Source organism: Colletotrichum lupini, chromosome 2 (genome assembly GCF_023278565.1).
Source record: "Colletotrichum lupini chromosome 2, complete sequence".
NCBI classification, from domain to species: Eukaryota; Fungi; Ascomycota; class Sordariomycetes; order Glomerellales; family Glomerellaceae; genus Colletotrichum; species Colletotrichum lupini.
Window position 1 is genome coordinate 5,486,670 of NC_064675.1, and position 21,024 is coordinate 5,507,693.

The following is a 21,024-nucleotide window of genomic DNA, read 5'->3' on the forward strand; positions in this document are numbered from 1 at the left end:
CCACATCTACACATCTTGCGACCGGCAACACCTCAGACGATTCGCAACACATCCAGAATGCCTCCTTCCAAGAAGAGAAAGACGAATATGGGTACCGCCGCCAAGGAGGAAGCCAATACTGCAGCGCCAGCAAAATGTGTCGCGCCTGAAGAGACCGAAGCAACGGAACCTAGCACGATCACGGAAACCGCACCCGCGACAGCAGAAACCGCAGCAGCACCACTACAGCCCACAGCGGAAACTGCCGCGGCAAAATCACAGGACCGCTTGGCGCGATTCAAGGCCCTCAAAGCCCGCGCTAAGAACTCGTCCGACCAGAATTTGAAAGAGGCGACGCTCGAATCACAACGTCTCGCATCAGACCCCAGCCAGCTGACGGCGATCCACCGCAAGCAGGCCGTCGCTTCGCAAAAGCTGCTCAAGGCCGACATTGAGGACGCTGGTGGCGACTTTGAGCGGAAGCGCGCCTGGGACTGGACGATTGACGAGAGCGAGAAGTGGGATAAACATGTGAAGAAGAAGGAGGCGCACCGCGACAACAACGCATTCCAAGATTACACTGCCGAAAGCAACAAGGTGTACAAGCGCCAGCTGAGGAATATTGCCCCCGACATGGAAAAGTACGAAAAGGACAAGATGGCGGCTATCGAGCGCGCCGCTGCTTCGGGCGGCCTCGATATTGTTGAGACCGAGGACGGAGAGCTCATCGCGGTGGATAAGGACGGGTCTTTCTACTCGACAGCCGACTCAACCACGTTCGCACAGAATAAGCCGGACAAGGCGGCAGTGGATCGGCTGGTGGAAGACCTTAGGAGGGCGGAGGCGAACAGACTCAAGAAGAGAAAGGACCGCATGGCACAGAACGGCGACGACGGTGACGTGACGTACATCAACGAGAAGAACAAGCAATTCAACCAGAAGCTGGCGCGCTTCTACAACAAGTATACTGCGGAGATTAGGGACAGCTTTGAGCGAGGAACCATGATTTAAGCGCTGGCGTTTGGGATAAATTGGGATGCTCTTGTGTTCAGAGACCTGTTTAATGTACCTGCATAGTCCGGCTAGGAATCTAAAGAGTAACGGTGCTAACCGTACGTTCCTTCCAACTTTCATCCGATCGCCTTTCCCCGTTGCCAGAATATACACCCGAATAACACAGAGGGAAGCCCTTATACCCCCCCTCAAATCCATTCCCGTCACCAGCCAGCAGGCACCCGTCTAGGTCGACGGGCCAGGTCAAACTGGCTGGGTGGGGGAGTGGTTAATGGTCAACAATCTATACGCCAACCAGCCTACTCGACGACAGGCTTAGCGAGTACCCGAGTTCGAATCCCAGCATGAGCACCAAGAGATGTAGCCACACCGGTGGTGAACTCTTTTTTTTCGTCTTGCGGGTTAATTGATACCTTGGGTTTGGCTTACGAGGACAGAGGTAAAGTCTACTTGATCTGCTCTAGAGATCAAGGCTGGAGGATGGCTTTTCAATCCATTTCAAGGCCTCGCATTGGAGGATGGTACAGTCTATGGCATATTACAAATACAATCTTCTCAATACATCAGAGCATCGTTTTCCTCCAGCCCTTGGTTGCCAACTCCTCAAGCTCGGGAACCTCAATCGGGCCCTGAACCTTAATGTCATCGAGTGCTTCCACCACTGCTTCCGCAACGGTCTCGACCGGCAGAGGCTTCACGCCGCTCGCGCCCATGAGTCCGCTCAATACGCCACCGGTCAGTCTGTTGAACAGGGCACCGGCGCCCGTCATGGCGGCCAGGGGCAGCGTGAACTTCCTCGAACTGTCGTACATGAAGGGCGGCCTCGGGAAGATGCCCCTCATCCGCGGGAACTCGCTGGCGATGGTGCTCTCGGCCTCGCGCTTGGTGGTGATGTACCGCGCGGGGAGGACGGGCGCCCCGCCAGCGGCAGAGACGTAGACAAAGGCCTTTGCATCCTCAGCGTTGGCCTGCTTGGCCAGGGCGATGGCGCTATCGCGGTTCATGACCTCGTAGGAGAACTGGTCCTTCGGGTTGGGCGGCTTGAGGTCCGCCCCGGGGCCGCCGCCCGGCTCGGCGGAGGTCTTTAGGGGGTCGACGCCGCGGTCTTTGACGGGGGCGAAGGCCTTTTGCAGGCCCGAGACGGGGGACTCCTGGCCCGAGACGACGCCCTTGTAGTCTGCTTCGAGGAGGATGCCCATGCTGTGGACGACGAAGTCGGCGCCCTTGAGGAGGGGCGCGTAGGTTACTGGGCTGAGCATGTCGGCGCGCTCCCAGGAGACTTTGTGTGACCATTGGGGAGGGGATGGTGATGAGGTTACGGCGGACCATTTGGGCTCGCCTGAGCGGCTGTGGAGAGGACGTGTTAGCGGGGATGAAGGGAGAAACATGAGATTGGTTCACGAGGAGGATGAGTACCTGATGGATGTGACGTCCCAGCCCCTGGCGACGGCATACTTGCAGATTCTTGACCCGAGGAAGCCGTTGCCGCCGCACACTACGAGCTTCTTCGCTACGGCTGAGGTTGACATGATGAGAGTGTGACTGAATGAAATGAACGGGACGATGTATGAGATGAGAGTGACCCAGGCAACCAATTGGATGAGAACCAGCACTAATTGGAGGTGACAAAGTGCAGTGAGACGAAAGGAGAGAGTGAGCCGGATCGACGGTGATGGAGTCAAATTGAAATGCCGACCGGGTTCGGCGCTAGGTGATTGCCAGATTTCTTCCGAAGGTGGTTCGATGCCGTTCCGGACGCGGATGGAAAGCTCAAAAAAGTCATGAAATCATCACCCGTCCGGAAGCTGCCCCAGCTACCCAGCTCCCCAGTTAAAACCTGTCAGGGGTCCTTCCCTATGATGCAGGCTGAGGTGCTGCAGGTGCTGCACCAACTAAAGAGTTGCAGCTAGCTACAGGGGTTGGAGTGGCAGTTCTTCCCCCAAGCTCCCCATTGGCTCGAGATTCGATGTGCGCGATGGTGGCTGCACCTTCCACTGTTTCCAGCTTACCTTATCTTACCTACCTTGATACTGCCCAAACTAGAAGAGGCTCCAGAGATCGGAGATGGCTTCGTAATCCAAGAAGTAGTCGAAATAAATCACAGAAAATTCAAAGTACTACAAGATTATAAAGGTCGAATCATTCTGTATTCCTGTCACCATTGAGTGGTGCTCGCTTCGTTACCCTTCACACAGGGAGATCGACCCTCGATAGCAATGTTTAAAGACTTATAGACCGCTGCTTCCTGGATTCAACACTGAGGTGATCGAGGTAAGAACACCTGGGAACTTTGCGGGCAATCACGCAGTGCAAGGAACATTAAGTCCTTGAAGGCAACGTACGGAGTAGGCACGGCGCAAAGGGTCTCTTCGGCAGGGGCTGACCCGAGAGAGACGGTCATTGTTGGCTGGTTTACTGGATGCCCCACTTCAAACTTTGGCGTAAGGCTGTCTACGCCAGGAACCATTTTCTTACCATTTTCTTGCCGTCTTAGCTTGCGGTCCATTTTCGACAACACCCAAATCTCCCCACTACATCCTCACAAACTTACTCAGGCACTCTCATTGGGCATTGACCAGAACGCATCGCATCACCCGAGCAACACTTATCTTACCCATCAATATGGCGCCGCCCAGCAGCCTCGGCAAACGCGTAAAGGGTACACAGATTAAACGACCCTTCATTTACGGCACGACCGCCCGACCCTTCGACCCCGAATCCAACCCCAAGCCGGAAGGCGTACCGGCAGATCACACCCATTCATGGGAGGTCTTTGTCAAGGCCATCGACGATATCGACATCACGTACTGGATTCGGAGAGTGCAGTTCAAGCTACACGAGTCCATTCCTGACCACGTTCGCAGTAAGTTGCCCTTGCACCGAGTCCTGGCGCAATCATGCGCTTGCTAAACCACCACTCAGTGATCGACGGCGAACCGGGCAAACCGTTCCTTATCCAAGAAACCGGATGGGGAGAGTTTGAAATCACCATCAAGATCTACTACGCGACCGAGTCGGGAGAGAAACCTCAGACGCTGTACCACAACCTGCGTCTTCACCCATACGGACGGACCGACGCCGAGAAGGAGCAGATGCTGCGACAGAACGACGGCGAGATCCGCGCTTGGGCCTACGACGAACAGCTTTTCAACGAGCCGTACGAAGCCTTTTACGAAGTGCTCACCTCCGGTGCTCATCCCAAGGGCCACCCAGTTGGCAAAGGAGGCAAAGGCAAGAACAAACCGATCCCGGCCTTGCCAGAGAAGACATCAAACGTCCAGGTGGCGTGGGAGCGCAGCGCACTGCTGCCCGCCGTCAACAAGCCTGGTCAGCCGTTCAGTCTCGAGACCGAGCAGATCGAGGTCAAGAAGCTCAAGGAGGCCGAGACCACGGCCAAGGGAATGGCCAAGCAGCAGCTGGAGATTCTCAAGGAGAAGGAGGCCCAGCTGGCTGCGCTAAAAGCAGAGAACGCTGCTGCTGCTACGGCCGGTTAGGAACCGCCCAGTGTAGCAGCTAGAAGGCCTGCTCGTAAGGTGGCTGTCGCGTCCCATCTACTTGCCTTGTCCAAGGACGAGGAGAGGCTCAAACGCGTCAAGGCAGAGTTGGAGCTCATTAGCCAGCGTGTCTAGGAGCACAGAGCCTACCAACCGTCTAACGACACGGTGCTGACTCTGCGTCTGGCATTCTTATTGATATCGGTTGCATTACTCTTGCGAACTCGGTCCAAGCAGGATTACTTTTGCGCAATGTATAGAGATCAACCCAGGCTGCGAGGCGGCGGCGATGATACGGAAGACGATGAGATGGACTGTGGCAGCTCGCCCATCCGCCATCAACAGGAACCACGCTTTGGAACACCAAGCCCCAGGCGTAACAACAACATGGATACCGCCATGACCGATGGCGAACAGCAGTGGCCAGCAGAGCCTCCTGGAGCCTCGAGATGGCATCGAGATGAGAATGATTATCGGAATAGGCCAACGCAGGCGTTAGCGGCTGGCGTCGCGGGCTCGACAAACCCTCATGTGGAGGTCAACCATGGTCCCGGGATTGGCACGTCAGACACCGGACTAGGACAAACATATTGTCTCTTCCACTCAAACTATTCCGCGTCGGCGCGCTCCCAGTGTCGACTGGTACCGAACAGTAGCCTCGAAGAGATGTACAACTGCGGTAGCCAAGTTCAAGAGCCTGCCCCACCGACAGGGGTCGACGCAATCGCAGACACGATGTCGATGCATTCTCAGACGAGCAGGGACGAGCCAGATGTACAGATGTCGGACGATACTTCGAGTCAGTCTACGATACTGAGTCCTCCTCCGGCGCCGCCCGGCGTACAGGTGAGAAAGCGGAAAGCATCACCGGAAGCAGAACTGCCCGAGAAGAAGAGGCCAAAGGACGAGGGTCCGACTGGTGGGCCGGACGGTGGACAGGGCTATCTCTGACAGCAAGGCTAGCACCAGGCATTCATACATACATATTTTCATGACAGCGCAGATGGCAGGGAGCCTTGCTTCGACTGTGGAGTTACAAAACGAGCGATAAAAGCACGGTCCGGCGGTGAACAAAAAGTTATACCTCACATGCAAGTTCAAGCGGTGTGAACAACGAAATGCATAGAAGATGGGAGTTTTTTGATTTCTTCAGACATGCCTAAACTTGACATGCGTCTAAGCGCCGTGAAACTCGTCTTGTGAGCCAGGGCCTGAAATAGTAATTTTGATCGCAAGTGACACAAAAAATGGATATCCACGATATTTCCGTCTTCCATCAACGGCGTTCCTCCTCTTTCAATCAATCAAAATCTGTGATGGGTGATTTCCAAGCAAGCCCAATTCCCTTCTTTCCCATGTGTTGTTGTACACACCAGCTCTACCCATCCGATCCATCGAGGTGTTCGGTGGGGATGATTCGCGATACGATATTTCTGAAATGACAAAGGAAAAAAAAAAGTTGTAGTGGTTGTGATGTGTTCTGTATAAATCAGCCCGCCTCGTTGGCGAGCTATTTGGGGTGGTGTAGTATACCGATGACTTTTATGACTCCGAGGTAAAACAGCCGCCCTTTTTTTCTCGTAAAAAAGGGAAAATCAACTGTTTGGTCGTGGCGTCATCGTGTAAACTAGCGTGGTTGGTTGGCCTCTGTCTTCATCCCAACCCGAGAATCCAAATATGTAATCAGAGTGAGGCCGTTTCTCTCTGATCCAATCCCATTCTTTTTTGTATGATACCCGGTATCCCCCCTTGTTTCCCCTTCAAACGCCATGTGATATGTACACATTAACACTAATAGCAAAATGGACAAATGGATGTACCATTGTCGTCCATGGTTAAAAAAACAAAACCAAAAAGTTGAGGAGTTTCCCCTAACGCCATGCGAGGAGGAAGTGATGGAACAGATGGAAAGGAGATGCAGTCCAGCAAAGTGGATGTATGGTGAGTTTTGCACAATTTGTACAATCACCTGTGGTAAACAGGTGATTTAAGTTGATGCTTCGTAGGCCGGGGGCGGGACGTCTTCCCGCTCGTCCCAGAGGTTGGGGTGGCGGCTCTTCTCATCGTAAACGCGACGAGCGATTTCGCCAGCCATCTTCATGATCCAAGCCTGCTCATATACAGATGACGGCTCGGATGGCACGCCCTGGCGCGGCTTCTCCGCGGCGGCCTTCTCGTTTTGGGCTCGGGGCGTAACGGCGGGTTCGGACTCGCACGCGGTGTCCAATTTGATAGGCACACTAGCACCATCCTGGGGCGCCGTGTAAAACTCCGGCTGCAAAGGAGGTCGAGAGGGCAGCCGCGTTCTCTCCAGAGGGCCGAAGCGAACCTTGCTGGGGGTCGATTCGGCCAGATTCGCCAATGCTTCCTCCTCCTCGATGTCTTCAGCGATGGAACTGGTCATGAGAGGCTCAGTTGAGGGACCGGCGACAGACGCAGAGTCGGATGCCATTTCTAAATAAGTCTCGCTGCCCTCGGGAGTCTCGCCAACTTGACTCTTTGAGCGTCGGAGGTTGACCACTCTTGTCTTCTTCTTGCGACCAGCGTACGACTTTGACCGGATACCGGCACCTAAGGACAGACCAGTAGTGGCCGAGCTGAGGCTCACCATTGACGGTCTTGACGGAAGGTGGCCATGAGCGGCGCTGCCAGTATCGGAGAAAGTGTACGTGGTAGACGTTCCATGGAAGGAGTTGGTCTTGGACAAGCTAGGCGTTGCTGTCGGTGGGGTGCTAGTCGGCTCGGACACCGCAGGTCCTGTCCAGGCACGGAACACGACATCACGAATGCCCGGGGTGAACAGAGAGAATGTGCGGTGGGAGTCGTTCAGCGCAGCTAGTCTCAAGAGGTTCTTCTGGGAGAAGAGCGACTGGACTTCCGGGCCGCCTTCGAGAGATAATGAGGAAACCTCATTGGCGTCGAGAAGATTTCCATTCGCATCAACGGGATCCAGAGGAGGGCTCGCCAAGGGATCAACTTCAGCTTCTTCCTCATCCTCCTTGGGTGCCTCTTCCTCCTTTGGCAGAGCATCGGGACACCACAAGCGCAAAGAAAGCCGGTGGATAATGGCGGGGAGCTCGTCCATCATCAAATTTCTTAATTGGGACTCGATAGTGCGCTGTAGATAATCGCGCACGAATGGGATCGAGTCAAAGGTCGAGGAGACCTTGAGCGACTCGAGCGGGTCATTGCGGAAGACCAGGGTCAACCCCTTTTGCCGTGAGAAGACTAGGATAATGAAGGCTGAAAGCTTGATCTCAGAGAGCGTTATTGACAGCGGAATTGTAAGACCCGATGCGGCGGCCAGTGGCTGCGGCGATGTGAACCCCGGCTTGGACGACAGGTAGGTATTCATTGGATTTGCCTATTTGTTGATATATTAGCATTGCTATGACGCACGTGCATTTTGGGGGGCAGCCGAAGGTAGTAACATGGGACGCGGATCCCGGCCAGGTAATTTCGACCTCAATGCGAGCACACGGGTAGGGAAGAAATGTTTGGTGAGGGAAAAACAAACGCCAGGGTGAATGGGGTAACGATAGCGGGAAGCATCTGAAAAACTAGAAATGATTGTGGTTGGTGAAATGATGATGTTTTCGGGGGGAAAGCATCACTGGGTGCTGTCTCGGCTTTCCGATGGGGGCCCCCAGGGCATTCCAGACGCTGGTATGGGAGTCATGTTCGCGACGCAGAATTGATCTGGCGCACTGCGATAACGACTGGAACGGGAATTATTCCGAACTCGTGAATGTGATGTCGTGGTGCAGGCATTGGCGAGCTCGTTGCGGCGGCGGCTGCGAACCCGAGCTTCGCCTCTGGAGTTTGCGTGCAGGGAGGTACCTGCGGAATAGAGGGAACGAAAAAAAAAAAGCAGCATACCTGAACCCTCGTTTTCAAGGTCAAGAAGGCGTCGCCCGAATAGCACATTTTGAATATACCGCGAAATCGGTCCTCGGCAATGTCGCCAATCTCTAATATTTCCAATTCCGGGGGCACGGAGCCCAAGTTGAACTCGGTAACGAGGATGTCATCGACGATAATCGGAGGCTTCGGGTTCTTGTTCAGAGCGGTCGTGAGCAGCTCTCGTGCGCGCTGGTAGAACTCTGCGTCGGCCGTGAGAGGCGACCAGTTGAAGTTGAAGGCCATGTTGAAATGGCTTTAGCTGCGGCCAACCATCGAAGAGCAAGGTGATGCAGGCCGGTCGGCCGAGGGTCGATAGGGAGAGACGGATGAGTTGGTGATGTCAGGTACGGTGCTTCGGGATCAATGACGAAAGGTTTGCGTCGATATCGGGTTCGAAGGCAGTACAAATAGTAGAACGGACTCGTTGAGGAGCAGGTGCAATTAGATGATATAGTCCGGGGAAGAGAGAGTTGGATGGTCTGGGGAGAAGGCGGAGGGATAATGAGGGTGGGAGGTGTCGGGATGAAGGTCAAGCTTGTGGTGCTTGTTTGTGTGGTAGAGAGGAAATGGAGGTAGGTAGAGTGCGGTGCGCGGGAGGCGTGCGTTTTCCGGCGAATGACGCTGGTTGTATGTACGGAGTGCCTAGGCAAGGTGCCTATCTCCTTCTCCTTCTTTCGCTGTTCGGGAAGCAGAGGGAATACTCGGAGCTAAGTGGTGCGTGCGGTGCCGATGCAGCATTAGCGCGAATTTTTGCAAAAAATTGTGCCGGCTGTTTTTTTTTTTTCTGCTGTTTTGCTTTGGCTGTGTTCTGACTGGGTGGATGACCAGGTGCTGTGACAGATGCGACTCCCCTTTGCTGGGGCTGGCTCCTGCGAGTGTCGCGTGTGGTGCGGGAAAGGGTCACTGGGCGGGGCCACCAAGAGGCAGGAGCGTGTGAGCGTCCACTTGAGCGCGTCCCAGCTTTGGAAGGGTCGGGTGGGCATTACCTTTGGTACCTACCCTCTACCTCGAAGTATTCCGTCCAGGAGGTACCTACCTTACCTCCCGTTCCTCCCACCGAGAGGACTCCGGTTTTCCACTGCAACGGCCTGCAGCGTGACGGGCGCCCCCAAGCCACGGCCGGCTCCCGTTGAAAAAGGAGGAAGGACTCAGAACCCAGGACCTGGAGTGGGAAGGGAAACGGTGGGTCCACCCTCTCAGTGCAGGACCCAAGAGTCAAGACTCCAGAGTTCGCTGCAACCTCACCCTGCTTCTGCGTGGACACACTGGAGATTCACATTCACTGCCACGCTGGGCACCATCAACGGCTAATGATATGCTATGCGCCGGATGTACCTAGTGCCGCTGGCCTGGTTGGTTCATTTGCATATTTGCCTGTGAAGTTGCAACAGAGCCGGAGGTTCGCAGATTAGCGGATATGCGAGTCACTCGAAGACCTCCAATTCCATCGGCCGCGCAAGGTACCTAGCTTACGGATACCGAATGCTATCGAAAGTCCCGAGGTACGGTACCGGTGACACGAATGACCACCTTGAACATCAAGAGATGCGCCAGACGAAGCCTGCACCAAGGCACCGGAACCAAAAGACGGTGGACGATTTAGAGTTGTACCCTCGTTTCCACAAGCGCGGCGAACCATCTGGGGAATCGAATCCAATCGAGTGTCCCAAAGAACTCTTCAGCAAGATCTGGGCTGGTCGACACTTCAGCCCTTTGGATCCCGCCCTAGTCGGGGTGGAAAGCCCGCTTCCAAGGTGCCATTGCGTCTTTTTGCTCTCTGGCTGTTGGTCCGTTGCTGCCCGGGGGCCGATCACGAGCTGGCTTGTCAGCAAACATGGGACGATATCGAAAGACATGTGCTGGATGTGGTCCGACATCAGGATACTCTAATGCGAAAAGCATAACCTGACAGCCAGGTATTCTGATAATTGCCAGAAATGCAGGGCCTGCTTCTTCTGCCTGTCCCCTTTGGGAGCTTGCCCATGCCTGAAGGCTGGATTTGGCAAACAAGATGACATGGTCTTATTCAATCCATCTGGAGCCATGCGACAAGGGAATCCGTCATATCAGCATCCACAGTGATGCCCCTCGGTTTGCAGAGAGACACGAACAACCCGGATACAAAGTCTTGTCGCCGGGCCGCGCTGAGCAGGGTTGACTGGGCAGAAGATCATATCATCGCGGCGCTCGAATCGCTCTCGGGTCCAACATCCTGTCCGATTTGCCGGTCAGTGCCCCCATCCCTGCCATGACTGATCTGACCTTATTCTTTCTTGACTGCTTCTAATTATCAGGTTTACTTCCATTCTCTGGACTCTGGAGTCTGCCATCGCTTGTCTCCCGTCCAATGTCTCGTTCTCCTTGAACTTTCCCCTCCTTCTCTCCGCGGACCTTGGACCCATCATTCCTTCAGTCCCAGGTCATTGAACGCTTCTCCGCAATGCCCCGCTCTTCGGGGGAAAGGAGCCAACGGGCGACGCCAGCAAGGAAGAAAACGACGCAATGCGCCCTAGGCTTTCTGAGCCTCCGAAGTCCAGCCTACTACGTGCCTACCTACTTCGTGCTGCTCTAGGGAGTGCCTTAGGTAAGCACGTGCAAGGTATCCAAAGATGTCCCGCCGGGCGGGGTAGGCGCTGACATGAAGCGGGCAAGCCGCGAACCTGCCCGTCCATTCACGCGCTGTATAGGCCAATCTTCGGTCGTGCTCCGGCTCAGTCCGGCCGAAGAATCGCGCGTCGCCAATGCTGCACCCAATCGTGCCCTCTTTCTTTTTCCCCTCTGGCTGCATTGGATCAGCATGGGGGGGGCTTTAGCTCGATAGCCGCACTCACGTCAAGCATGTGGGTTTGACGCGCGCGCCGTGCCAGTCATCGCAAGCATTGGATGAGGAGTTCCTGCTAAGACATCTGGGTCCTCTGGAATCCTGGGTTCCATCTCTGCAACCGCACATTGGAGAAGAGAATCAACCTCTCACAAGATTCCGGGGTAAAAACTTATGTAACACAGTACATGCCCTGCGGTGCCTGTGGTAGCTTCCTGTCCAACGCTCTCGCCAAAAGGACCAGAATCAGATATGACAGATGAGCCGCGACTTGCTGTAACTTGTGGGAGGAGTCATATTGGCCACCCCGTCAGCCTCTCCCGCCCCAGGGAAGTTGCCTGTCGTGTCCGTCTGCTACCGTTACGTTGTTGCCAATAGTGTCAACGAAAAGTAGGAACTCACAAGCTTACCCAGCAGCCAGCGCCAAATCAGCCAACTTTTCTGCTCCACACCCGAAGCGGAAAGTCTGTCGTCATCCCGGGATACCGCTGGCTTCCAGAGGACACAACAAAGGTGCAAAAAATCACACAAAAGGGAGGGCCGTTGTAGCACAGAGCACAAGCAACCAAATGGAGCCTCGTCGCAATCGCTCCCTCATCGGAAATCCATCTTCTAACCAAGGGGAACCATAGGAACGTGGGCAGGCAACGGTTGCGCGCTCATTCGATACTCGACTCTGGCAACGCTACCTTGGATCAGACAACCACGAGTCGGCTGACGACGTAGACTACCTACCTTACCTTACTCGCAGCGCTCCGGTTCCGTCCTCTCTTTGGAAACTACCTTCCGACCAGTCTCACGTGCTTTCAAGCGTTTACTCACCCGTGAGGTGAATTGTTCCTGCAAAGGCACCGAGCCAGATCAGGCAAGAGCGGAGAGGCGGGAGCGAGAGACAGAGAGAGAGACGGGAGGGTTGTTGGCGTGAGACACCTCCAAGTCACCACCGCCAACCTTGGAAAACTGCGCTTTGCTAGACCACTTGCTGCTGCCACCAGTTGCGGCAGGTAAGCCATTGGATCTTACCTTAGTTCAGCTGGGAAAAAAGACACATTCCTTCCAGACTACCGTACCGCCTTCCTTACCTCTTTGCAACTCGCCATGAGAGTCTCTTCTCTTTTCACACAGACATCATCGCTTAATACGGTCGCCTTGTGAAGCCATCTGGACGCCTTACCTACCTACTATTCGCCTCGATCCAGCCACTCGCTACCTCAATAGCAGGCTCTCGCAGCTCGCCAATCTTCAGCCCCTCGTCCGTATCAAAGAGTCTACACTCGTTGCCAACACTAGGCCCCCAATCTCCAACACACAAGTCTCGCTTCATTCCGCTTTCCTCGTCATGGCCAAACTATTGATCCCTCCCACATCGATCAATACCAAGCTCAGTGTGAAGGCGGTTGCAGAGATATCGTCCAAAGATGTCCCCAGGGAGCATAGCCCAGCATCGGGCAAGGTCTTCAATATGGGAGTGCTAGTATCGGACGAAAATGTTCATGTTAGCCCCTGGACACACGCCATTTATGTCGGTGAAGGTGCTGCCAACGTTCTATTCATCCCGTTTCTATATACCAAGTTTGCGCGGCAGGATGACAAAGACAGGACCGAGGACGACTTATTAACAAGTGGGTTTCACATATCTCTTACATGCCCCATCCTGAACTACTACTAATGCTGCTTTTAGAATACCTCTTGAGAGTACCAAAGCAACCCAAAGGTGGCGACAAACCATTCTATCCGCCAGAAGAGCAGTGGTCTTATTTCTGGGACACCATTGCTCCTCTCTTCACCTACCGCGCGGATATACTAACCGACATGAAATATGCATTTCTCCCAAAAGACGCCATGAAGCACATGCAGAACGTCCTGGATGCGCTGAACAAAGCTCCGGCGGGAGCCAAAAAGCGACCCGCCAAGTTCGAAAACACCAAGATCATGGAAACAGATAGGGCCTGCCTGATCGAGAGCATGCGCGCGCGGAGCGCCGACGAGCGCGTAGTCGAATTTAAGCCAAAATGGCTCGCCCAGTCGCCATCCGCGCCGAGAGACGCCAACACTTGTCGCTGCTGCGCACTCGCCGCCAAGAAGTTCAAAGACAGCAAGGACGCCGGTAGCAACCCGCGGTACTACCCGTGTCCCCTCTGGTTGGACCCCGAGAGAGAGACACCGAAGGGCAGGGAGGATGTGCGTCAAAAGGTTATCTCCAGCTTGTTTCAGTACAGCAGCGCCGGAGACAACAAGCACGCCTCTATCCTGTACGAACTGCTGAAGAAGACGCCCATCCTCACCTTATTGAAAAGGCACCAGACCCAAAAGGATCCCCGCGGGCCCCTGAACGCGAACAAAAACGACGAGGAGTTTAGTATCGCCATGACGTTGCGAGACTGCTCCCTCTATATGCGATACCGCCTCGAGAAGAAGGGCTCACAGGAGATTGTGGTTGCGGACTCGTTTGAGGCCAAACTTGCCGATCTCGACAAGAAGAACGTGTCCTGGAAGTTTCAAGAGTGGCAGGAGAAAGAGCGCGCGTTGATCGACGAGGGCTGGTACACCGGGCGCGGAAAGATGGTGAACTGCGCACTCCAGGCCTAGAGGACGTCGAAGCCAAAGCGGCTGTACAGTAGTAGTGTATTTGTAGCAAAACAAAGCGTAATGTAATTTTTGGAATACCACGACACCGCGTCCGACAATCATCCATATAGTCTTCAATTGCGTTGTCTTCCGATTGAATCAATAATGGATTGAATAATGCGTGTCTTTAGGGTCAACTATTATTGACCGTCTTTATGACAGTTATCATACCCACGTCCTCCTACCCCGTATGCTCAAACGCCATCCAAAGCCCAATTCAAAAGTATGCCAAATTGAGATAGAAATTATGCACATCTCCCATGACGCCGTACACGTGCAAATTAACCAATATACCCATTACTCAAATACCACCGGCAGTAAAGCTCAAAAGACTACCCGTCGTCAACCCAGCAACGAGGCACAAGCCCATGAACCCGCCCGTGGCCTCGCGCTCGCCGTCCTCGACCCACTCGCCCGCGGCCATCATGCAGCTCGAGCCGAGCCAGCCGTTGGTCAGCCCGAAGAACAATTGCACGACCACCAGGTAGAAGAAGTCGCTGCTGACGACGGCGCCGCGGCCGCCGATGTTACACAGTAAGTAAAGCGGGAGGAAGCCGATGCGGGCGAGGCTGACGCCGAAGAGGGCCGCGGGCCGGTGGCGTAGGGAAAAGGGGAGGATAGTGGCCATGCGGCCGGAGAGGTCGCCGAGGTTCCAGGCGAAGAAGGCAAGAGGAATGAAAGCGGCCGGGCGGAAGAGGATGCCTGCGGGGGACTTTTCGTCGCCTGGGTAGCGGACGGATAGGATCTTGCCCGTGAAGACGGGGAAGAACATGGCGACCGAAAAACACATGAAGATGGCACCGGCGAGCCAGTGGAGCTTGCGGAGCAAGGTGAGCGGGGAGACGACCTTGCGGGCGGCGCGCTCGGCTTCTTCGACCGAGGTGAGGGACTCGGCGAGGGTGTTGACCATGCGGGCTTCGATGATGCGGTTGTGGCGGCGGACGAGGGGGATAAAAGCCAGCAGGGCGGAAACGGAGACGGCGACGGCGGCGAGGAAGTAGACGAACGCCGAGGAGGACGAGGACTTGATGTCGTCTTGGGCGGTCGTGGTGGAGTTCGTGGTGTCCTTTTCGGGGACGACGAGGACGGTGATGACCTGCGCGATGGGCGGGAGGACGCCGGCTACACCTTGCCCCGCCATCAAGGCCTGCATGTACTCGGGCCGACCAAAGGAGGCGGCGAAGGCGAAGGCGCCGTTTTGGATGAGCCCTGTGGCCCAGGAGCTGGAAGCGACCATGAGGAGAATGAAGGCGAGGTAGGCGCCGGGTGAGACGTCGAGGGCGAAGGAGGTTGAGGCCGTGAGGAAGGAGAAGATTATGCAGTTGAGGAGGAGGGCGAGGTTGATGCGGAAGGGGTAGGAGGCGGCGTATTGGATGTTCGTGAGGATGAGCATGGCGGTGAGGTTCGTGAGGGTCGAGACGGTGAGGATGGCGGATTGAAAGTTTTGGGATATCCAGACGTCGGATTGGAAGCGGACTTGGAAGTAGGGGGCTGCTGCGAGGAACATGTTCCTGTATAGAGAGTTGTGTTAGCCATCGTTGCTTTTGCCCATTGGGGGAAAAGGGTGTTGGTGATGGGAGAGCGAATGTCGACGTACCAGGCCCATAGCATCGCCATGCCCAACCAGGCGAACATGATGTACTCGGTCCACGAGAACGGCACCTCCTCCGGGTCTTCCTCCAGCGTGGAGCCGTCGAGTTCCCGGCCCTCCTCGGCGAGAGGCTCGTACTCTTGCCGATCCGGCTTGTGGTGCTTGCCTAGTAGTTCCCTGATGCGCTCCATCTTGTGTTATCTGTCTCGCCGTCGGTGGGTGTAGGTTGGTGGTGAAAGATGGCGATCTGCCTCAGCTCGAGAGTCAATTCCGTCGAGGTCCGGAAAGTCGATCACGGATACGTTGCCTGAATTACAGATGGGAAGAATGCAGTACGTTGTCAGTAGGACAGCCCGCGTAGAAGGAGTGATCGAAGCCAAGGGCGTGTATGGTCGTCGTTTAGATTTCCCGTTGGTATCCGTCCTCCCGGTCGAACAGAATCCCGAATGCGCCGGCTCGTGTGGGTTAGTCGAATAATGACCGAGTCGCACAGCTCCCTGGGGCTCTTGAACCGTTCGAGGTATCACGAGGTCGCACGTGTAAACAGGGCGACTCAAAGGGACGTTGTTGACGTTGGGGAACGAGTAGAAGAGAGACAAGCAATCATGCGCCGCGTTCACCGGATCGCTGTCGTCCACTCAGATGGTGTGGAGAAGTCGATGACCACGCGCCGAGCATCTCCAGATCTGGGCCACCTGGGGTTGGTCGAGCAGGGCCTCTCAGGACGTGGGGGTTTCGATAGGTACTGATTACCTCAGCGAGATCTTGCGGGCTGCCGGGCCCAAGGCGGGCCCCTGCGCCTGCGGTACAATAAGCTTATCCCTTAGGCGCTGAGAGCCCAGCTCACACCTTCGTTCGAACTGACGTTGGCTGATGACCTGATGTTCTCGGAATGACAAACTCAGAGAAGTCGGAATTACGCACGTATGCAATGGACCTGGACTGTCAGCATCCTCCGAACTAATCACCCACACAGGGATATGGCTCCTCAGCCTTGCCGTCCCTGTGCCCAAAGGACGTAAAAGAGGTTGGGTATTCAGCGGAAGGATTCTACAGTCTGACACGCATGAGCGGCATCGCAATATGACAGCTTCAGGTCGTTCCCGAAAGCGGATCTCGAATTCAACATCCAATGAGATGGTTGATGCCACGGCTTAAGCGCTTCACCGGAGCCGGGCTTGGAGGACTTTATCTTGGTGCCTGGCCAGCACCCTGTCCTCTAATGTTGCATCATGCCCCTGTTGGCCGCAGTCAAAGTTCCCTTTTGTTGTGAGCTGAGAATGCTGTGGTGTAGGTGAACAACTGATAAATGTATTCAAGTTTCCGGGTGCGATATGTATCCTGGGTGAGATATCACTGTCGAGTGATGCCCGTCGAAAAGGGAGGACCTTACAATGACTGAAGTTCGTTTGACTGGTGAAAGGGGAGAGCCTCTCGTCCCTCTTCTGCATCCACAAGATGGCGGCCCGCCAGGACGTCGAGGAAATTTCCTAGACCAAAATGACACTCATGATTTCAAGGATACAGAAAGGTGATTATAATCCCAGTTGCCCATGAAACAGAACTAGACCTCAAGCTGGGGCACAAATACCACAAGCCAGGCTGTAAGTGCTGACCTGTCGGCTAGATTCAACGACCAAACGACTCCCTACGAAGTGTATGAAGGCAAGTTCAGCTTCAGAGCTGTCCTTCAAAACACGCTCAAGGCATGGAGCTTCCACTCCCTCTATCGTCTATTCTACAACGTCCGCGACTCGATCCGCAACCAAACAAAGGTCGTCATCTTCAAGAACCGGCCCATGGCCCTCCTCGCCATCATGGTCCACGTCCCGCCCCTGGTCGCCACCGCCATCATGAGCCACCTCATCTACCACGAGTACTGGATCGGCGCGGACCTCACGCCGAACCGCGAGTGGGACAAGTCAGCCAACCTGCTGATCCAATTCGCCGCCAAATTCCTCGAGATCATGATCATCGGCTCCCTCACCACCATGATCTTCACCTTTGTCCGTCGCGAGGTGACGCTCGGCCAAGGGACACCGCTGGCGGCTTTCTTTGCTGGGAACAGCTTCAGCTCGCCCGAGTTCCTCTGGTCCGACGAGATGACGGCCATGCTGCGGGGGCGCTTCTCGACCGTCTGGAAAAAGGTCTTTTTTGTCTCCTTCCTCGTCATGTGCTGCGTCCTAGCCGTCGTCGTGGCGCCCGCGACAGCCACCGTCCTGACGCCCTTGAACGACTGGTGGATGATGGGCGGGTCGTGGGTGTACATTGATAAAGCCGGCGCCGACATCTTTCCCCGGACGCTGACGGCGGCGGATACGGTGGCCGGCGACGTGTGCGAGAGGGCCGGCAACCTCGACTGCCCGTCAGCCGGCTGGGACTCGTTGACGCATCTCGTGAGTTACCTCCCGTACCAGGCCATTCTCAACGTCACAAAGGGGTCGTACATCCGCATCCCGGCGCTCTTCCCGCTCGCCACGCCGGAATCGATTCTGCAGTTGTCAATGTCCGTTCGCGAACCCGGTGTGCCGCGCGGGTGGGCCGAGTCTCGCATGACGCTGCCGCATCGTGTGACGGGTGCCACGTTGGCAGCGACTACGATGCTCTGGCAGGATGCCCTTACGTTGATGGATCAAAAGGAGAAGAAGTATTACCGCGGGTCGGACTATCGGTACTCGACGTTCCAGGAGCTCGCGTCCATGGAGACTCGATGTCGCGTTACCATGGTCGATGGCAACAACACCACGTCCGGTGATCGTCGTCGTCCTGTCAACTTTCCAGAAGTTCGGAACGAGGCCTCTTCCACCAATAACACCGATATCATATCCCTAGAGAACCCGACAACGCAAGCTTTATGGACAACCCTCAACAGAACGACCCCCCAGCTGTCCTTCTTCGACATTGATCCCAAAGTGACCTAGCCGCCAACGTCTCCATCGGCGCTATCATCTCCCTCCCACGCCAAGGAGGAATCGCCGTCTACGGATGCCTCACAGACGCAGAATGGATCGGCGCCAACACCTGGATCAACATAGACAACCACGTCTGGACAGACGGCTGGCCCTTCCCCGTGACCTGGAAACCCGGCAGCCGCAAAGTCCTCATCGAGACCTCCTTTGCGAACCTGACCAACGCGGCCGTCGACATCGAGGGCACCACCGTCTTCCAGCGCCTCGCCGCCTCCGCACGGCTCGTCGACTCTCCGCTAGGCCTGCCTTGGACCGTCGGCCACGTCGAGACGCTCGTCAACGCCATGCTCGCCAACGGTATGTCTCGCACCGCGCCCGCCGCGAAACCCATCATCACTCTAAAAGACGCCGACAGCGCCTGGTGGCGCAACTTCTTCCCGCGCAAGACGCAGTTTGGGTTCCCCGAGTCCGGCACGGCGTTCGATGTGCCGGAAGCCGTGCGGGCCGCGGCGCAGAGGCTGCATTTCCGGGGCGAGATGAAGGGGTTCGCGTACTCTGCCGGGGACGATACCGTCAGATATTCCATGGTGGGTTTGTTCGTTTACTGTGCCGTCGCGGTGGCGTTCATGGCGTGGAGTCTTGTCGTGGGCGTCACGAGCAAGAGCTGGGAGTCGACGCCGGAGCTATTGGCGCTGGCGATGCGGAGTCCGCCGCCCGGGGACGAGAAGATGCCGTCGAGTATCTTGGAGGATACGAGCGCGCTGCGGGAGAGGTATTGTATCGTTGCGAGCGGGTCGGATGTGCTGCTTCGGCCGATGGACGGGCTGGAGGAGGTGCCGGAGGAGATGAGGGTGAGGCCGAATGTAATGTACAGATGATGGGAGGGAATGCTTGGCTGGCTGCCATTAAATATACAGGCTTCTCTCATCAGTACGTCCTGCTGTTCAAGGTTGTGCCATATGTTAATACTCTAGTGAACCTCTTGCGCCTATGATAATTCCTCCATCTCCTGGAGGCCGGACGATATAAGCCCATCAATGTCAAAGGCGCCATTGACTCCTGATGGTCTCATGGTACGTAGCACCGCCAGATTTTCGAGTCAACTTATGGATTTGTATGGTAGTCCTGTTCGGTATGGTCAGAGAGGTGATTTATCGATCTTCGAGTTTGGCCCGTCATCGCCACATCCTGCGATCACTCGTTGGTTTCTAAATGTTCGTCCGCACTCTGGGCGCTATAAAATCCTCAATTGGCCAGCCCGTTTTTGAATTAACTTACCGTCATGGTATCATATCGTCGGGCTTCAGTCATGGTTGGTACGTTTGAGGCTCTCAAGGGGGAATTGGCCTCGAGATTAGTGATCTGCCATTTCAAACACAAGTTCCGGTTTAAGCCGCCATCACCACCAAGAAATCTTACTCTTTACTTTCTTTCTCCAGCCCTCTATTCGTGTTCTTCATGAAATATTACTGGGGAGCCTAATAGACCAGCAATATGAGTCGTGGTGATATGAAGAACAGAGCAGCGGCGAATTATCTCATCAGCCGTTTTGGCCGGCGTATTTATACAGACATACGGAGAGAGAAAGGGCAGTTTCCAGCCGCTTTCTCACATTCGATTCATCGTACTCATATCGTCCAGCGTATTTGGCGCCAAAATTACGCTGCCAACGAAGCAGAGATCACTACATGGGCCAACGGAAACATGACCTCGGCAACTGACATACAGAGAACATGAAGCTTCGCCCAAGATGAGGGGGTCCAGCGTTGTTATTTCCCTTTTGAGAAATAGTGCCTGTCTTCCTGGGAAAACACCCCGAGGTCGCAAGATCAACTCTCGGTGAGTCCCTCACGAATGATTCGTCTCAGCCCCGTCACCTTGACTACCCGAAACGGCATACATTGGCACAGAGGCGAGGCCCATTCTGCGCCTACATACACGTGATGGCGAGACGCTGCAATGCAAGTATGTCGTGCATATTTTCGATATCTCGAGGGCATTTTGGCTCCGCTTCTGGCGGTTTTTGCGGTCTCGGCCGTAGCATTTGTGGCCTCTTTGCCCTCCACGTGATGGGGTGTTGCTGCGATGCAGGTATGTCGTGCATTGTCTTTGAAAGCTGCTTCTTGAGAGTCTCGGTGTAGATGGCAGTCTCACCGAACTTTCCCTTTATATGAGTTTGGAGTTTTGGGAACTTGAAATTTGTTTGATAGAACTTCTGGTGGTGATCTAAATATGCCAACAAGGACGAAAATGAGGCCGGCGAGTCTCTGGCTTGCATCAGCTCGCATAGTCCCGAGGAACTTTTTCTTTTGCGCATCCTTCCCGCCAACACCCGCAGATGCGTAGGCCATTCCTGCATACTTTCTGCAATGCATTTGGAAAAAAAGAAAGTGAGGCAAGTCTAGGACCGGAAGACTTGGCGTCTGAAATGCATCGCAATTTGACAAACGCGGCACGTCGACCAAAGCAATCCAGATCTCGGGGACTCGTAATACCGGCAATTGTCCAAGATTCCTTACCTTAGGTAAGCCTTGTGGTCCCCTGAGCGGACCACTCCCGTTCGAGACAAGAAAAATGGCGTAGGCGTAGAGACATATGTCTCTCAACGCCTCTAACGTTTCTGGATGAAATGATGTTTTGGCCAAGAAGAATCCTGCGGATTCACACGGTCACACAAAGATGGCT

The 21,024-nt window shown here is 55.1% G+C and overlaps 9 protein-coding genes across 9 annotated transcripts; 6 read left to right on the forward strand and 3 right to left on the reverse strand.

Moving 5' to 3' along the window:
- Positions 1 to 57: 57 nt before the first annotated feature.
- CLUP02_03975 (SYF2 splicing factor) lies at positions 58 to 990 on the forward strand (the record flags this gene model as incomplete). Its single annotated transcript, XM_049282992.1, has 1 exon — positions 58 to 990. One exon carries the CDS (start codon positions 58 to 60, stop codon positions 988 to 990), a length of 933 nt encoding a protein of 310 aa, XP_049140135.1.
- A 566-nt stretch (positions 991 to 1,556) lies between these two features.
- Positions 1,557 to 2,522, reverse strand: CLUP02_03976 (NAD dependent epimerase/dehydratase; the record flags this gene model as incomplete). The annotated part of the gene is made up of 2 exons (XM_049282993.1): positions 1,557 to 2,340; positions 2,410 to 2,522. 2 exons carry the CDS (start codon positions 2,520 to 2,522, stop codon positions 1,557 to 1,559), a joined length of 897 nt encoding a protein of 298 aa, XP_049140136.1.
- Positions 2,523 to 3,615: 1,093 nt separating this feature from the next.
- CLUP02_03977 (YEATS family protein) lies at positions 3,616 to 4,622 on the forward strand (the record flags this gene model as incomplete). The annotated part of the gene is made up of 3 exons (XM_049282994.1): positions 3,616 to 3,856; positions 3,916 to 4,482; positions 4,507 to 4,622. The coding sequence occupies 3 exons, from the start codon at positions 3,616 to 3,618 to the stop codon at positions 4,620 to 4,622; spliced, it is 924 nt and encodes a 307-aa protein (XP_049140137.1).
- A 117-nt stretch (positions 4,623 to 4,739) lies between these two features.
- On the forward strand, positions 4,740 to 5,438 carry CLUP02_03978 (uncharacterized protein; the record flags this gene model as incomplete). Its single annotated transcript, XM_049282995.1, has 1 exon — positions 4,740 to 5,438. The coding sequence occupies one exon, from the start codon at positions 4,740 to 4,742 to the stop codon at positions 5,436 to 5,438; it is 699 nt and encodes a 232-aa protein (XP_049140138.1).
- Positions 5,439 to 6,474: 1,036 nt separating this feature from the next.
- On the reverse strand, positions 6,475 to 8,633 carry CLUP02_03979 (mitochondrial distribution and morphology protein 34; the record flags this gene model as incomplete). The annotated part of the gene is made up of 2 exons (XM_049282996.1): positions 6,475 to 7,851; positions 8,367 to 8,633. The coding sequence occupies 2 exons, from the start codon at positions 8,631 to 8,633 to the stop codon at positions 6,475 to 6,477; spliced, it is 1,644 nt and encodes a 547-aa protein (XP_049140139.1).
- Positions 8,634 to 9,935: 1,302 nt separating this feature from the next.
- Positions 9,936 to 10,280, forward strand: CLUP02_03980 (uncharacterized protein; the record flags this gene model as incomplete). Its single annotated transcript, XM_049282997.1, has 1 exon — positions 9,936 to 10,280. The coding sequence occupies one exon, from the start codon at positions 9,936 to 9,938 to the stop codon at positions 10,278 to 10,280; it is 345 nt and encodes a 114-aa protein (XP_049140140.1).
- Positions 10,281 to 12,207: 1,927 nt separating this feature from the next.
- Positions 12,208 to 13,800, forward strand: CLUP02_03981 (inositol-pentakisphosphate 2-kinase; the record flags this gene model as incomplete). The annotated part of the gene is made up of 3 exons (XM_049282998.1): positions 12,208 to 12,215; positions 12,337 to 12,833; positions 12,893 to 13,800. Coding segments are annotated over 3 exons (1,413 nt in total), but the record flags the coding sequence as incomplete, so codon positions are not given.
- Positions 13,801 to 14,140: 340 nt separating this feature from the next.
- CLUP02_03982 (nucleoside transporter) lies at positions 14,141 to 15,621 on the reverse strand (the record flags this gene model as incomplete). Its single annotated transcript, XM_049282999.1, has 2 exons — positions 14,141 to 15,350; positions 15,437 to 15,621. The coding sequence occupies 2 exons, from the start codon at positions 15,619 to 15,621 to the stop codon at positions 14,141 to 14,143; spliced, it is 1,395 nt and encodes a 464-aa protein (XP_049140142.1).
- Positions 15,622 to 15,669: 48 nt separating this feature from the next.
- On the forward strand, positions 15,670 to 19,217 carry CLUP02_03983 (uncharacterized protein; the record flags this gene model as incomplete). Its single annotated transcript, XM_049283000.1, has 9 exons — positions 15,670 to 15,708; positions 15,764 to 15,888; positions 15,951 to 16,172; positions 16,336 to 16,435; positions 16,527 to 16,644; positions 16,725 to 16,775; positions 16,835 to 16,961; positions 17,007 to 18,317; positions 18,344 to 19,217. The coding sequence occupies 9 exons, from the start codon at positions 15,670 to 15,672 to the stop codon at positions 19,215 to 19,217; spliced, it is 2,967 nt and encodes a 988-aa protein (XP_049140143.1).
- Between the last annotated feature and the right edge of the window lie 1,807 nt (positions 19,218 to 21,024).